General features: G+C 57.7%; 3 protein-coding genes across 11 annotated transcripts; all 3 read right to left on the reverse strand.

The window, feature by feature from the left end:
• Positions 1 to 280: 280 nt before the first annotated feature.
• LOC148814962 (uncharacterized) lies at positions 281 to 3964 on the reverse strand. Its single transcript, XM_088905285.1, has 2 exons — positions 3267 to 3964; positions 281 to 2436 (listed from the first exon to the last, which is right to left on the reverse strand). The coding sequence occupies exons 1-2, from the start codon at positions 3619 to 3621 to the stop codon at positions 692 to 694; spliced, it is 2100 nt and encodes a 699-aa protein (XP_088761411.1). The 5' UTR covers positions 3622 to 3964; the 3' UTR covers positions 281 to 691.
• Positions 3965 to 5206: 1242 nt separating this feature from the next.
• LOC148814963 (uncharacterized) lies at positions 5207 to 10237 on the reverse strand. 9 transcript variants are annotated; one of them, XM_088905510.1, is made up of 5 exons: positions 9048 to 10237; positions 8225 to 8273; positions 7226 to 8103; positions 6509 to 6907; positions 5207 to 5976 (listed from the first exon to the last, which is right to left on the reverse strand). In XM_088905510.1, the coding sequence occupies exons 3-5, from the start codon at positions 7491 to 7493 to the stop codon at positions 5321 to 5323; spliced, it is 1323 nt and encodes a 440-aa protein (XP_088761636.1). In that variant the 5' UTR covers positions 7494 to 8103; positions 8225 to 8273; positions 9048 to 10237; the 3' UTR covers positions 5207 to 5320. The 9 variants fall into 9 exon arrangements, with proteins under 9 accessions (XP_088761636.1, XP_088761632.1, XP_088761635.1 ...); XM_088905506.1 differs by having other exon boundaries at positions 8225 to 8451; XM_088905509.1 differs by having other exon boundaries at positions 9015 to 10237.
• A 6-nt stretch (positions 10238 to 10243) lies between these two features.
• Positions 10244 to 15037, reverse strand: LOC148814964 (uncharacterized). Its single transcript, XM_088905500.1, has 5 exons — positions 14808 to 15037; positions 14145 to 14445; positions 13026 to 13682; positions 11576 to 11929; positions 10244 to 11152 (listed from the first exon to the last, which is right to left on the reverse strand). The coding sequence occupies exons 2-5, from the start codon at positions 14308 to 14310 to the stop codon at positions 10908 to 10910; spliced, it is 1422 nt and encodes a 473-aa protein (XP_088761626.1). The 5' UTR covers positions 14311 to 14445; positions 14808 to 15037; the 3' UTR covers positions 10244 to 10907.
• Between the last annotated feature and the right edge of the window lie 885 nt (positions 15038 to 15922).

Here is a 15922-nt window from a genome sequence, read left to right on the forward strand (position 1 = left end):
CTCCATGGCCGAAACGTGTTCTCTTTCTTCTTTTTTTCAGCATGGAATAAACCTATTACTTGTTCCTGTCTCATGAATTAAGTTTAATAATTATATCAGCTTTGCCAACACGCAGTGGAGGTTGTTCCACACTCCCACCACCCTCTGTGTAAAGAAGCCCTTCCTGTCTTGACTGGGGGATCTCGTCCAGGTGTGTACTGGGACCAGGGAACTGGTCTCAGTAACATGGCTGCGCAGCTTGGTCGGGACAAGGGTCAAGGGTCAAGTCAGACAACAGATCTCTCCAGACTGAATCACTTTATTGGGCCTCTAGAAGAATCACAAACAAGTCCTGCAACTGTCTCACCAACACACTCTCACTCGCTCGCACACACACACACGCGCACACACACACCACCCCCCCGCTCCGGCTCTTACAGCACAGAATCTTCTAGCACTGCAGCAGAAGTATAAGTCAGCTCAGCTTATTTCTTCCAAGGCCAGGACACAGTCCCAGTGTCCCAGGTTCTGCCAGGAGACAGAATGAGTCCAGTGCAGTCCCAGTGTCCCAGGTTCTGACCGGGAGACGGGATGAGGCCGGTGCAGTGGCCTGGGGCCTCTCGAACCCGGAGCCGGTACCAGTGCCAGTGCAGTCCCTAGTTCTGGTGCAGTCCCAGTGTCCCAGGCCTCTCGAACCCGGAGCCGGGTGGCCTCAGATCTGCCCCTGCGCGTGTTGCATGTAGTGCTGGTGCAGGTCCAGCTCGCGGGGGTACGAACGGCCGCAGATCATGCACTGCAGGCGCCGGTCCACCGGGGGGCGCTGCAGGGCGGGGCTGCCGGGGGTGTGGGGGCGCCTGTCCTTCTGCTGCTGAGGCTGAGGGGCCCCCCTGTCTCCCCGGGGCCTTGCCGGGGGCGGCACGGAGCCACGCTTCAGGTCCTCGAGCCGAGCCAGGGGAGCAGGAGGAAGAGGAGGAAGGAGGAAGGGCTTCGCTGCCCCCCGCGCGCCCCTCTCCTCCCCGAGATGGGGGGCAGCCGGAGGGGCGGGGCGGCGCGGGACGGCGGTCAAGTCCCGCTGGCGTGGAGCGGGCGACGCCCCTGCCGCCGCGTCCCAGCCTGGCGCCCGCCGAGCTGCCCCGTCCCGCGGCTCCGGTGGCCAGGCGTACTGCCCCCACGCCAGTCCGTTAGACAGCAGAGACCCCTGCGCCACCCCCCTGCTGGCCCCCCAGGCAGGCCAGCCCTCCGCGCCCTGATCCCCCGCCCCGCCCCGGCCCCACTCCCTCCGGGGGTCCCCGGCCTCCGGGGGGCGCTGCTGCGCGCGGGCGGGGGTCTTCTGCTGCGCCGGCGGGCTGCCCGGCCAGGGGAGGGGCTTGCCGCCGGCGCCGGCGTGGGCGAGGAGCACGTGCCGGCCCAGCTCCGCCTCCTGGCGGTAGGCCCTGCGGCAGTGCGGGCAGCGGTGGGGCCGGCGCCGGTGCAGCCGCCCGTGGGCGCGCGCGCTGCGGGCGAAGGCGAAGGTGCGGCCGCAGTCGGGGCAGCGGAAGGGCCTCTGGCCCGTGTGCAGGAAGAGGTGCCGGTGCAGGGAGCAGCCGAGCCGGAAGCGCTTGCCGCACAGGCTGCACTGGAAGGGGCGCTCGCCCGTGTGCCGGCGCCGGTGGGCCGCCAGCGCCGCGCGGTGCCGGAACGCCCTGCCGCACTCAGGGCAGCCCGGGAGCTTCCGGCTCAGCTGGCCGGCCCAGGCCCTCCGCGCGGCCGGTTCTGCCGGCTCTGCTGCTGCTGCTGCTGCTGCCCCGCCGCCGCCGCCGCCGCCGCCGCCGCCGCCGCCGCCGCCGCCTCCTCCTCCTCCTCCCCCCTCTTCCTCCTCCCCATGGGCCTGCAGCGGCCCCCCGCCCGGCCGGCGCCGGTGCAGCCGCCCGTGGGCGCGCGCGCTGCGGGCGAAGGCGAAGGTGCGGCCGCAGTCGGGGCAGCGGAAGGGCTTCTGGCCCGTGTGCAGGAAGCGGTGCCGGAGCAGGTGGCCGCCGAGCCGGAAGCGCTTGCCGCACAGGCTGCACTGGAAGGGGCGGCGGGCCCAGTGCCGGCGCCGGTGGGCCGCCATCGCCGAGCGGTGCCGGAAGGCGCCGCCGCACTCGGGGCACTCGTAGGGCTTGAGCGCGGCGTGGGAGCGCTGGTGCGCGTGCAGCGCCGGGCCGGAGGGCAGGCCCTTGCCGCACTCCAGGCAGCGGAAGGGGCTCTCCAGGGAGTGCGCCCTCATGTGGGCGTTCACTGACACGCGGTACTGGAACTCCTGGCGGCACAGCGGGCAGCGGTACAGCTTCTCTGGGGCGCGCTGCTGGCGGCGGGGGCGGGCTGTCGGCTGCCCCCCGCTGGCGGCGGCCCTCCTCTTCCTCTTCCCGCTGGCCCGGCTCTCCAGACTCCTCCTCCTCCCCCCGGGCACCGCGCAGCCCGGACCCTCCGCCGCAGAGCCTTGAACGACACGGACAGCAGCACACCGGTCAGCCCCCGCCATCCTCGGCACCGGGCTGCGGTTACTAAGGCGACGACACCGTCACCGCACACAGGAGAAGCGCGCTGCTCGGCGTGTCTTCCTGTCCCGGGACACTGCCCCGCCTGCGCGTATAGGACACCCGTCCATTTCCAACCACTCTACCCAGTACAGGGTCTGAGAAAGCCGGAGCCCATCCCAGTGAGCAACAGGCGCAAAGTGGGGTACACCCTGGACTGGACACCAGTCCACCACGGGACACAGGCTCACACCCCCTGGACTGGACACCAGTCCACCACGGGACACACGCTCACACCCCCTGGACTGGACACCAGTCCACCACGGGACACAGGCTCACACCCCCTGGACTGGACACCAGTCCACCACGGGACACACGCTCACACCCCCTGGACTGGACACCAGTCCACCACGGGACACACGCTCACACCCCCTGGACTGGACACCAGTCCACCACGGGACACAGGCTCACACACACACAGACACCAGGGCTCGACACATAAACATTGTTGAAGGAATAGGGGCTGAAATTGGTTCCCTGCTTCTTTGTTAAGGAAATTCTGCCACCGAAGGTTCGAGTACTACCAGCAATAATTAGTAAAACTACATGTTTTTTTAAATGATTTCCGAATGTTTCTTTAGTTCATCGATGTTCACTCTGCTCTTAAGACAACGTGACTATCCTGGTTAATAATACAATAGACTCCACTACAATAGTAAATAGCTATAAACAAAAAAAATTTTTTGAATGGTTGCCGGCGTAAGGTCATAGAACTTCCTCCCCTTCTCTCACCCGTGTTTTTGCGATTCTCGCTTGTTCCCGTGATCTGCCCGAGTGCCGGCGCCGGCTCGGAACGCGCCTGTCCCCGCTGGCTGGCGCAGGCGAGGCCGAGGATCGCCGAGGCCTCCGCCGGAGCTGAAAGAGCCGCGGTGGTGTTTTCTCTCGCCGGCACCGGGGCTTTCAGGACCCCGCCGCTGCCGGCCGCCGTCCCGCTGCCCTCCCCGGCTTCACCGTCGCGGCTGCGTGGGACGGGGGCCGATCCGCCGGCGGCCCCGGCGGGGCTCAGCGAAGCGCGGGGGTCCTGCGGGCCCGGCAGCGGCCCGTCCAGGGCGCCGTCCCGGGGCTTCTGCACGCACACACCGGCCATGTTGGGCCAGCACTCCCCTCCGTCTCCACCCCCTTCGCCGCACAAGCCTCCAGGCGTGTGACGTTACCCTGCGGACGAGAAGCGGTCTCTGCTGTGTCAAGAGCCGCGCTTCGGGACCGGTTTTTATTTCGCATTTTCTTACACAAAAAAACCCCACAACACACCGTTTGTTTGGAAGGCTCCCCCCAAGGCGGTGATGTGCGTTCGGACCCGCGGGGAAGGTTCGCGTGGTAAAAATGTACCGGTTCTTGTGGACAAACTCCATATTCTCATAGTCGGGATCAGCCGATGAACTAGAGACCTGAATACCATGTTTTACTTTTCTTTTACCTCATTACCAGGTCATGTTTAAGGAGCTCAAAAAGAAGATTCAAAGGGCGCGTCGGTACTGGGGGTGAGGGGAATCCGGGTGGCGGCTGTCAGTGGAGCAGGTGGACCAGTAGGGGGCGCTCTCTTCCCGCTGGACCAGAAGTTTTCGGGACCCGTGTCCCGGGGCGAGGCCAGCACCCCGAACTCCCCACTGTGAGCCGCCCATCATATAAATGTGTTCTGTTAGGATCCTTTTTGCATTATGCTCTTTTTGAAGTAATCAGTTGGTTGCAAAACCATAAGTTTGTACAGATATATATTATGTAGATACAGGGCAGAGGACGAAGTCAGATGAGACACGAGGTGGCACTGTGTATCAATGACAGCTGGGAGTTCAGCCTAATGCAGACACACACACTCACCCCAGGGCCAGTCCATCACAGGAGACACGCAGACACACACACTCACCCCAGGGCCAGTCCATCACAGGAGACACGCAGACACACACACTCACCCCAGGGCCAGTCCATCACAGGAGACACACAGACACACACACTCACCCCAGGGCCAGTCCATCACAGGAGACACACACACTCACACCAGGGCCAGTTTTCCCAGAAGCCAATTAACCCACCAGCATGTCTTTAACTATAGGAGGAAACCAGAGCATGCTCCAACAACACAATTTAAAATCTTCAACACACTTTTATGAAAATGAAAGGCTGACTCTAGTGAACCTCAGAAGCTGCCAAGTGATTGTCTTTTAAAATTCAATGTAAATGGCTTAACCACTCCAGTGCACTAGACTGACTGGCCTGTGAGCTGGACTAGTGATTCACTGGGATTATAATCAGACTCACACTGACACTGACAGAGCAGTCTGAGACTCTCCAGGCTGGACTGGACTGACTGGACTGGGAGCTGGATTAGTGTTTCACTGGGATTATAATCAGACTCACACTGACACTGACAGAGCAGTTTGAGACTCTCCAGGCTGGACTGGACTGACTGGACTGGGAGCTGGATTAGTGATTCACTGGGATTATAATCAGACTCACTGACACTGACAGAGCAGTCTGAGAGTCTCCAGGCTGGACTGGACTGGGAGCTGGACTAGTGATTCCACTGGGATTATAATCAGACTCACACTGACACTGACAGAGCAGTCTGAGACTCTCCAGGCTGGACTGGACTGACTGGACTGTGAGCTGGATTAGTGATTCACTGGGATTATAATCAGACTCCACTGACACTGACAGAGCAGTCTGAGACTCTCCAAGCTGGACTGGACTTTACTCCATCAGCAGATTCAACAAGTATCTTCTTAAGGTAATAAAATAAAAGAAAAAGGCAAAAGAGTTTTTGTCGTTGTCCTTTTCCTGTTTTGATTTCAAACATGGCGTCTTCGACGTCTCTTCTGATCGCCTGGCCTCCCCCGCCGTGGCCGTTGGATCCTCCCGGACGCTGCTGGCAGTGGATCAGGCTGGGCTGTACCATCCAGGAGATCAGGGGGTGGCGGTGGTGGTGCAGGAGGGGGCTGGGGTTGCTGCTGCTGTCTCTCCAGAATTCCCAGCAGCCTCTGCAGGAGGATGTTGTTCTGCTGCAGGCTGGTGGCCAGGGCTTCCTGCGAGGCTGCAAGAGTCCGCGCGTCGCGCTGAAAAGCTTCCCCCCACTCCCTCAGGCTCAGCTCCACCTGGTCCCCCAGGCGAACTGCGGCCTCGCTCAGCCCGCGAAGCTCCTCCTCCAACCAGGGGCCACGAGGGGCCCCCACAAGGTCTGGCGGGATGGGGGGTGGTGGGGGGCTGGGGTGTGGCGTCCCGTTGAGAAAGGGGGCGCTGTAGAGGGGGGAGGGCGGCAACCAGCGCTCTGCAGAGGAGGGTCCCAACTCCACCCCCACCCCCAGGCCCAGTCTGTCCTCCGTGCTCTCCTCTTCTTCCTCTCCGGCGTCTTCCTCCTGCCCCCCCACTCCTCCCTTCAGCTCCTCCACTCCCTCGTCTCCCTCTCGCTCCTCGTCCCCTCTCTCTGCTGGCAGCCCCAGACCTGCCCCTGGGGAGAGGAGCAGAGGAGGAGAGAGGGTGAGAGAGGGGGGCAGGAGAGAGGAGGTGGGAGGTGAGAGAGGGGCAGGATAGAGGAGGAGAGAGAGGAGGTGAGAGAGGGCGAGAGGAGTGCAGGAGAGAGAGGAGGTGAGAGGTGAGAGAGGGCGAGAGAGGGGCAGGAGACAGGGGGGAGAGAGAGAGATGGGGGGAGGAGGGAAAGAGGGAAGGAGAGAGGGGGAGCGGACAGGCGGAGAGAGAGATAAACCCTCAAGTCATTCGTCCACATGATCTTGTGGTACCAGTGTGCCGCTAGGACCGCACAAGCAAATCTGTACAATGATGACTAAACCCCTTAGATAAACTCTTAACATGTCATATATCAAGGATTTATTGCATGAGTACAGTCCAGATCTTCTCATTCAACCTCCTCACTGCTGAGGACTGGGCAGTCTCCTCACTCTGCACACAGGGGGCGCTCGAGTGTCCTCACTCTGCACACAGGGGGCGCTCGAGTGGCAGAAGGACAGAGTCTCTTCTCCTACCTGTCGCGGGAGTGCAGACTCCGGAGCTGGCCTTGCCCCTGGCCGTACCGGGCCTGTGTCGGGCCTGAAGCCTGGGGCTCGCCGGCCCACCGCGGCCCGAAGGGAGGGCCTCCCTCGGGGGCGGGCAGCGGCGGCGGTGCCGGGCGTCCGCCAGCCGGCCCCCGTTGCGCCTCTTCAGGTCGTCCCAGCGCTTCTTGACCTCGCGGAGGGTGCGGGGCACCCGGGAGACGGCGTTGACGCGCTCCAGGATGTCGGCCCAGATGCGCTCCCGCTCCCGGCGCCGCAGCCGGCCCGCCGGCCCGAACAGCTCACCCTCGCGGCTCGTCACCTCCGACACCAGCACCTCCAGCTCCGCCCCGCTGAAGCGGCTCTTCCGTTTGCCCCCCGCGACCGCGCCATCTGCGAACGGGACGTGAGCGTCAGTGCCAGGCACGGCTCACACAGCCCGACCAGAACCGCAGACCGGACTGGTACTGGCCTCGGTTTCTCCTGAACCTGAACTAATCCAGCTCCCAGTCCAGTCAGTCCAGTCCAGCCTGGAGAGTCTCAGACTGCTCTGTCAGTGTCAGTGAGTCTGATTATAATCCCAGTGAATCACTAATCCAGCTCCCAGTCCAGCCAGTCCAGTCCAGTCCATCGCGGTGTGTGAGTCATGAGGTATTAAAAGAGGACTCGTTCAATCTAAAGGGAAACAGAAGAAGACAAAGGGGGCCTTACTCTGATCGGGGAGGGTGTAGTCATCTGTGGGGATCCCCGGCTCTACTGTGTTGGGGTGCACCACCACCACGTTGAAGGGGAGCTCACCAGCCGGCCCCCCGTCCCTGTCGCAGCCGGCCTCGTCATCCTCCTCCTCTTCCTCGTCTCCGGGGAACCCGTCCTCTGAGAGAGCCCCAGCCTTGAGCAGCTGCTCCGGCGATTCCACCTTCACCCTCACGGGGGCGCTGCGCTCGTACAGGAGCCCCCCCTCCTCGTAGTACTCGGTCATGGGGGTGCAGGGGGGCGAGTGGACGGGCAGACGGGGGCACTAGGGCACCTGCCCATGTGGATGAACGGGACGGACAGACTGCCACCCAGACAGACAGGTGGGTAAGAAGATCTCAGACAGAGACCCACACAGTCACACAGACAGACAGACCCACAGAGACCCACAGAGACCCACAGTCCCACAGTCCCACAGTCCCACAGTCCCACAGACAGACAGCTGGGTACGAAGACAGAGACCCACACAGTCACCAAGACATACAGACATACAGACCCACAGAGACCCACAGAGACCCACAGAACCACAGACCCACAGACAGGTGGGTACGAAGATCTCAGAGACCCACACAATCCCACAGTCCCTCAGACACACAGAGACCCACAGAGACCCACAGTCACACAGGCCAGCAAATGGAGAGAGTCACAGGGAGACACTGATAAACCCACACAGTCACTCAGAGATAAATACAATCCAGCAGCCTCTCGGAAAGACTGACAGTTTAACTTAAAACAGCTGACAGAAAGGAGAGAAGAAGCATTGTCACTCTCTCTCTCACACACAAGTCACACCCCATCTAGCAGGATTCTGGGATAGCACAGGGAGGGCAGGAGTCCTAACAAGAACAGGACACAAGGGAAAGAGCATTAAGATGGTCAGTAAAAAGATTAAGAACAGTTTTGAATCTCATTCAAGTGGTTCAGCTTTTGAAGGACTAACGGTTTTTAAAAACTTACCGAAGTACAGTAAATCATGGGACAAAATGGAGTAAGGTGTCAAAAGGTGCTGAAAGCATGGTAAAGGTGCAGTCCAGTTCAGTAAATTACAGTGCGATCAGGGTAAAAGCTCAGTACAGTGCAGTAAATCACAGTGAGATCAGGGTAAAAGCACAGTACAGCGCAGTAAAGCCCAGTGAGATCAGGTTCAGGCACAGAGAGGTTGGTTTAGTAACTCATGACACCACCTGTGGGTGGAAACAAGACATAGCTCGGCTCAGGGTTCGAGCAGGGTGCCCATCGAGGGATTACTGACACAACCGTGCGAAAGCGACATGGGAAATCTCGTAATTGTTTTACCACAGTGAAATAATTTAAGAGAATCGTGCGCGCTCGAAGCACTGTAATCAACAGAGGGAGCAGCTGCTGAAAATTAATTATAGCCATCACCAACCTTGTAATGAACTCCAGAGCTTTTTCTAAGAGGTAAGGTTTACGAAATGAAATATTTTTAAACCAGCTGTAAAACACTGACCTCAAAACAAAAACATAACCAAAATAAAAAACGTGAATTTGAAGCAATGATGATGATTTCAGCCAGTACCGCATTATGCGCAGCTGCTCTGCGCCACTTCCGCAGCTCTGACAGCGTGACAGCCGCCCGCGCACGCCGGGACATAAACAAACAGAGAGAAATAAACACGAGCGGCGTTTGTGCACCGCGTCCGCCAGAGAAATGAAATTAACCGGAACCCTACTGGGCGACAGGAGAGGAGACACGCCCGACTCGCTTCTGGCCTGCGGCGCTCACCTCAGCCCGCCGCGACGGCATCAGAAGACGCACCTGAAGACCGCGAGCGGCGCAGTGACAGCGGCGACACGCGAGACGCACGCTTCGCTGTTGGTCTTCCTCGCCAGCTGTTGTTGTCTTCTCCTGCCCCCCCCCCCGACTCAGGCGCCGGCGCAGCGAATATGCGTCACAGGCAACGTGTGGGGGGGGCGCGCTGCAGGCGCGTGTGAAGTATAGCTCCGCGAACTTATCTTGCTTTTGTTTTCCTTCACGAAGACGCTCCCATTACACGCGGGGGACGGCCAGGGACGAGCAGCAGCTGCGCTGAATGAGCCCGGACGAACCGAGCCTGTTTCTCTGTGCCGTCACCACGGGTCGGAGCGGGTATCCGCCTGACGCAGCCGAGAGAGAGATTAGTACTCCGGCTGCTGTTGGCGGTGCAGGTGTTTTTCGGCACTGCTACTGTATGAGCGCACTGTAGTTTCACCACAAATACAAGTAAATACTACAAGAGAGGGATATTGATACGTGTCGCCTTCAGCTACATGAACTAGTTCTGATTCAGTGTATTGCCTGTTGTACTGCTGGTGTTGATCATTTCTTCAGGCTGTATCCTACCTGGTCTATCAAGGCTTGACCTGAACCACTGGACCAGCTGTCCTCCTGGTGTAACAAGACTGCACCTGAACCACCGGACCAGCTGTCCTCCTGGTGTAACAAGACTGGACCTGAACCACCGGACCATCTGTCCCCCTGGTGTAACAGGACTGCACCTGAACCACCGGACCAGCTGTCCTCCTGGTGTAACAAGACTGGACCTGAACCACCGGACCATCTGTCCCCCTGGTGTAACAGGACTGGACCTGAACCACCGGACCAGCTGTCCTCCTGGTGTAACAGGACTGGACCTGAACCACCAGACCAGCTGTCCTCCCGGTGTAACAGGACTGGACCTGAACCACTGGACCAGCTGTCCTCCTGGTGTAACAGGACTGGACCTGAACCACCGGACCAGCTGGTATGATTGAAATTCCACTAAGAAACTTTTTTAAAAGCCCATTTCTTGGACTCCTTCAAAATATCACCGGGTTCTTTGATCTGGTTTTAAAGCACTCTGTCCGTAATGTTAATTAATGTTAATTACTTTTTAATGTTTCCTAATGATTTCTGGACCCTGATCCCACTTGCGGTCCTGGTTCTGCGCAGCTGGATCACATTCACACATCTGCAAAGAAAATCAACACAGGAGCTGCGATTCTGAAAGTCCATTTATTGTTCTTACAGCAGCTGCTTGGCCTTCAGAATCCGTAGGGGCAGATCCAGAATTCCGTCTGCTGGCCGAGCTCCGCAGATCCCAGAATCCTCAGAAAGACCTTAGAGTTTCAATTTCTATGGCCGCACTGGCAGAAAGTTCATTAAGAGAAGTTAATAATCACTGTACTTAAATATCCACTGCACATAATCTCTCCCAGACACTCTCAGTGCAGAGTTAATGTACTGGAGTGTCCAGTCAGTGTGTCTGTATTAACCCCTCTCTCAGTGCAGCGTTAATGTACTGGAGTGTCCAGTCAGTGTGTCTGTATTAACCCCTCTCTCAGTGCAGCGTTAATGTACTGGAGTGTCCAGTCAGTGTGTCTGTATTAACCCCTCTCTCAGTGCAGTGTTAATGTACTGGAGTGTCCAGTCAGTGTGTCTGTATTAACCCCTCTCTCAGTGCAGTGTTAATGTACTGGAGTGTCCAGTCAGTGTGTCTGTATTAACCCCTCTCTCTCTCAGTGCAGTGTTAATGTACTGGAGTGTCCAGTCAGTGTGTCTGTATTAACCCCTCTCTCTCAGTGCAGTGTTAATGTACTGGAGTGTCCAGTCAGTGTGTCTGTATGGACCCCTCTCTCTCTCAGTAGTGTATTGACACTGTCAGTGGGAGTGTGTCTCTGAGTAGTGCTGTGTCAGGGAGCCCTGTTGGATGAACCTCTCCCCGCAGGAAGGGCAGCAGTAGGGTCTTGGCTGGCCCCGGGGGGGCCGGGGGGGCAGGGGCGCATGGCCGGCTGGAGAGGGGTGCTTGGCTCTCATGTGCCGGTCCCAGGTGTGCTGGTCAGTGAAGATGATGTGACACTGGAGGCAGCGCAGTGCCTGGGCAGCACCACTGCTGAGGCCGGAGCCTGAGACAGACAGACAGACACAACTCCGTCACTCTGCTGACACACTGGACAGATTCAGGACACTGCTACTGGACTGGCACTGTCGTCCTGTACTGTACCGTTCTACTGGACTGGCACTGTCCTCCTGTACTGTACTGGTCTACTGTACTGGGACGGTAGCTCCTAGTGTAACTGGACTGTTCTACTGTACTGGGACGGTAACTCCTAGTATAACTGGACTGTTCTACTGTACTGGGACTGTAGCTCCTACTGTAACAGACTGGTCTACTGGACTGGGACTGTAGCTCCTAGTGTAACTGGACTGTTCTATTGTAGTAACAGTATGGTATAAGAGTATTATAGTATATTATAGTAAGAATTGTTAAAACCTTCCTATGAAACATTCGACCCTATCAGCTGTCAACTGTCAATATGTGCCCTTACCCTGCTGCAGAGGTGAGGGGCGCTGTTTCTCAGGATCGAGTCTCCCTTCCATGGGAATCTCGACTTTCCTCTCCCCTCCCTCACCCCGATCCCACTCCTCCCCCTGCCGCTCTCGCTGCAGTGAGTCCTCCAGCCCACCAGGGGGCAGGCTCCACTTGCTGTGGGTGCGCTGGTGAGCGCTGAGCTGGGCAGAGGAGGGGAAGGTGAGGTCGCAAACACAGCAGGCGAAGACGGTGCGGCCGCGGAGCTGGCGCTCATATTCCACTGGGTGCTTGAACCTCAAGTGGCGCTCTGTTGTCTCCTGGTCACGGAAGGTCATGAAGCACTGGAGACACTGGAGAGACTGGAACTGTACTGGAAAGAGAGAGAGGGGTTAATACAGACACACTGACTGGACGCTCCAGTACATTAACACTGCACTGAGAGAGAGGGGTTCATACAGACACACTGACTGGACACTCCAGTACATTAACACTGCACTGAGAGAGAGGGGTTCATACAGACACACTGACTGGATACTCCAGTACATTAACACTGCACTGAGAGAGAGAGGGGTTCATACAGACACACTGACTGGACACTCCAGTACATTAACACTGCACTGAGAGAGAGAGGGGTTAATACAGACACACTGACTGGACACTCCAGTACATTAACACTGCACTGAGAGAGAGAGGGGTTAATACAGACACACTGACTGGACACTCCAGTACATTAACACTGCACTGAGAGAGAGGGGTTAATACAGACACACTGACTGGACACTCCAGTACATTAACACTGCACTGAGAGAGAGAGGGGTTAATACAGACACACTGACTGGACACTCCAGTACATTAACACTGCACTGAGAGAGAGAGGGGTTAATACAGACACACTGACTGGACACTCCAGTACATTAACACTGCACTGAGAGAGAGAGGGGTTAATACAGACACACTGACTGGACACTCCAGTACATTAACACTGCACTGAGAGAGAGGGGTTAATACAGACACACTGACTGGACACTCCAGTACATGAACACTGCACTGAGAGAGAGGGGTTAATACAGACACACTGACTGGACACTCCAGTACATTAACACTGCACTGAGAGAGAGAGGGGTTAATACAGACACACTGACTGGACACTCCAGTACATTAACACTGCACTGAGAGAGAGAGGGGTTAATACAGACACACTGACCGGACACTCCAGTACATTAACACTGCACTGAGAGAGAGAGGGGTTAATACAGACACACTGACTGGACACTCCAGTACATTAACACTGCACTGAGAGAGAGGGGTTAATACAGACACACTGACTGGACACTCCAGTACATTAACACTGCACTGAGAGAGAGAGGGGTTAATACAGACACACTGACTGGACACTCCAGTACATTAACACTGCACTGAGAGAGCAGGAAGGGAGAGAAAAGCAGGACATGGAGAAAGACTCTCACCCAGGTGACTGCTGGCAAACCGGCCATCACCCACAGCTCTTCCATCCTCCCGACCCCCTCCCCCTGCCTCCACCTGCTCCTGCCCCTGCGCCTCAGGCCCCGCTCCCGGATCCCCGTGCCGGAGCCGGCGGTGGTGTCCCAGGCCCGCCGGGCTGCGGAAGGCCCGGGCGCAGTCCCGGCAGGGGTGGGGCAGCGCGTGGCGGCGCCGGTGGCTGGCCAGGCGGCGCAGGGTGTGAGTGGTGCGCCCGCAGTCGGGGCAGACGTAGCGGGACTGCCCCACGTGGCTGCGCTTGTGCAGGATGAAGGCCGTGGGGCGCAGGAAGCGGTCGCCGCAGACCGGGCAGCGGAACTCCAGCTTGGCGGGGGACGGTGCCGCCCCGCCCCCCGAGCAGCAGTGCCCCGTGAGCTCCCAGGAGGAGCTGAAGCCGCGCTGGCACGCTGGGCAGCGCCACAGCGAGTCGCCAGGGTGGCGCGAGGTGCCCACACACCTCTCTCCCGCGCCTGCGCCCCTCCCTCGCTCCGTCAACCCCTCATCGCCTCCTGCGTCCTGCTGGGTCTCTCCTGCTCCTCTGCTCTTCCTCCCAGTTCCGCTGTCCAGCCCCAAGACATCCTGCTCCTCCTCTTCCTCTTTCTTTAGTGGCAGAATGAGTGTCTGAGCTGGAGATAAAGAGAGAGGGGTTAATACAGACACACTGACTGGACACTCCAGTACATTAACACTGCACTGAGAGAGAGAGGGGTTAATACAGACACACTGACTGGACACTCCAGTACATTAACACTGCACTGAGAGAGAGAGGGGTTAATACAGACACACTGACTGGACACTCCAGTACATTAACACTGCACTGAGAGAGAGGGGTTAATACAGACACACTGACTGGACACTCCAGTACATTAACACTGCACTGAGAGAGAGAGGGGTTAATACAGACACACTGACTGGACACTCCAGTACATTAACACTGCACTGAGAGAGAGAGGGGTTAATACAGACACACTGACTGGACACTCCAGTACATGAACACTGCACTGAGAGAGAGAGGGATTAATACAGACACACTGACTGGACACTCCAGTACATTAATACTGCACTGAGAGAGAAACAGCTGTACTCACCTACAGAATCTCCCTCCCCATCTTCCTCCTCCTGCTTGATGAAGAGCGATGGTGTGAAGGACGTCGCCAGCTGCTCTCCCTCCTCCTCATCCTCTTGTTTGACGATGACCACTAGGGTGCTGTCGCCCTCTGCCACCTCCTCCCCCTTGACCCGCACGGCGTCCATCTCCCAGGACACACCACTCCTGGCCTCTCAGTGCTACACTGCCACCAGGGGGCGCTCACTGAGACTGCACACGCCTCCGTTGGGCAGCTGCCTCCCAGTCTTCATCGCCAGTCAGATGAGGTCTGGAGAATTTAGCTGAAGGTATTGACGAAAGGGTCACACTGAAGGAGCTCATTAATTCAACAACATGGGCAGCTGAGTCACCAAGAGCTCTGCTGGACAGATGCCTGGCAGACTGAGTGTCCTGATCCTGAGTGCAGCACCACCCAGAGGAATGAGGGTGGAGACGCATTCATCCACACACAGCGACCGTGATTAGACATCTGGTCAGCGGTACCTATACACAGCACCCAGACAGGGCGACAGAGACAGACAGGCGGACAGATGGAGGAACAGCTGGGTTGAATGACAGACAGTAACAGTGGCGGAGAAGCAGACGCCGACTGATGGAGACAGACAGATGGATGGAGAGCCGGTCTCCAACAGGGCGATCTTACCCGTCTCCCTCTCTCGCAGCGCCTCGTCCCTCTTCAGCCCCGTGTCTCGTTTCTGATGACGCCGGACGGATTCACCGTGGAAACACCGGCACCCTCGGCAATATTGCAGCCCGCTGTCAACAGCCAGCCATGGGCGTGTACGCCCGCACCGTCCCCTTGTGCAAATCCGGGACACGGTCTCAGCCTATTCACTGACACACACTCTCCTGTCGCGGTGTGATTACGCAACACGGATTGGCCGGCGCACCAAATACGTCACAATACTAACTACTGCTCCACGAGCACTACGGTTCCATTCATAAATCCCCGGAATAGAGATTTGTAGCTTGTATGGGGAGGGGGGGGTCCAGTTCGCCGTAGTGTCCGAGAATGAGCAAGTAATTGTATTTTCCGTACGTTATTTGTTCTACAAACACATCAGAACTGGAAAACGTTCAGCAGCAGCCCAGCCTGTCTTTAAGGTGTATATAGAGGAGTTTACTTGGCAGCTCAGCGTGGGTTTCTGGATCTTTCAAGAGTACAGTGTAACGTTTAGGATCTAAGCCAAACCACGTGCTGACCAGCCATCTCGTTGAAGCCGATACCCTGGTTTCTCTCAAGACCCAGCTGGATCAATCAGGACAGGAGGCTGGTCTTGACACAGAGGGAGGTGGGGGTGTGGAACGTGCTGCCCAGCCCTCTCGTCGAAGCCGATACGAGCTGAATGGGCCGTAAGTGTTCTGGGTTCTCCATTCATGTGTTGGCTGAACAAAACCACATCTGGATCAGTCTGGACCCCCGTATACAAGAGGGCACCCTAAAAGAAGCAGTCTTGGGGAGCAGCCAGAAGTCGGGGTACCCCACGAGTCGGGCACTGATTTAAAGGAATGGCCGACAAGCACCTGAGATGCTGGGACAGAATCGGAGAGGAATTGGCAGGCAGTGCAGCTTAAAACAGCACTCGTCCCACGAGGAAACCCCACATGCAGACCCGAGAATTCTCCTGCAGCGCATCTATACGCACCACCTGCAGACACACAACTGCACAGGTACACGGAGGCCACATTCTTCACCGTTCCGTATGAAAGAGGCACAAATAAACAGAATAGCTTTCAATCGCCGTTTTATTCAGGTTT

The sequence above is a fragment of the Atractosteus spatula genome, chromosome 25, assembly GCF_055471065.1.
Source record: "Atractosteus spatula isolate fAtrSpa1 chromosome 25, fAtrSpa1.hap1, whole genome shotgun sequence".
Classification (NCBI taxonomy): Eukaryota; Metazoa; Chordata; class Actinopteri; order Semionotiformes; family Lepisosteidae; genus Atractosteus; species Atractosteus spatula.

Bases quoted from the DNA above. Each gene is read 5' to 3' on its own strand.
- LOC148814962 (XM_088905285.1), bottom strand. From the start codon at position 3,621: ATGGCCGGTGTGTGCGTGCAGAAGCCCCGGGACGGCGCCCTGGACGGG. The intron at 2,437-3,266 runs GTGAGAGAAGGG...GTGTCGTTCAAG, and splicing joins CGAGAATCGCAAAAACACGG to GCTCTGCGGCGGAGGGTCCG.
- LOC148814963 (XM_088905510.1), bottom strand. From the start codon at position 7,493: ATGACCGAGTACTACGAGGAGGGGGGGCTCCTGTACGAGCGCAGCGCC. The intron at 6,908-7,225 runs GTAAGGCCCCCT...TCCCGTTCGCAG, and splicing joins CTACACCCTCCCCGATCAGA to ATGGCGCGGTCGCGGGGGGC. The intron at 5,977-6,508 runs GTAGGAGAAGAG...TCCTCTCCCCAG, and splicing joins AGTCTGCACTCCCGCGACAG to GGGCAGGTCTGGGGCTGCCA.
- LOC148814964 (XM_088905500.1), bottom strand. From the start codon at position 14,310: ATGGACGCCGTGCGGGTCAAGGGGGAGGAGGTGGCAGAGGGCGACAGC. The intron at 13,683-14,144 runs GTGAGTACAGCT...CTTTATCTCCAG, and splicing joins TGGGGAGGGAGATTCTGTAG to CTCAGACACTCATTCTGCCA. The intron at 11,930-13,025 runs GTGAGAGTCTTT...CTCTCTTTCCAG, and splicing joins GTTTGCCAGCAGTCACCTGG to TACAGTTCCAGTCTCTCCAG.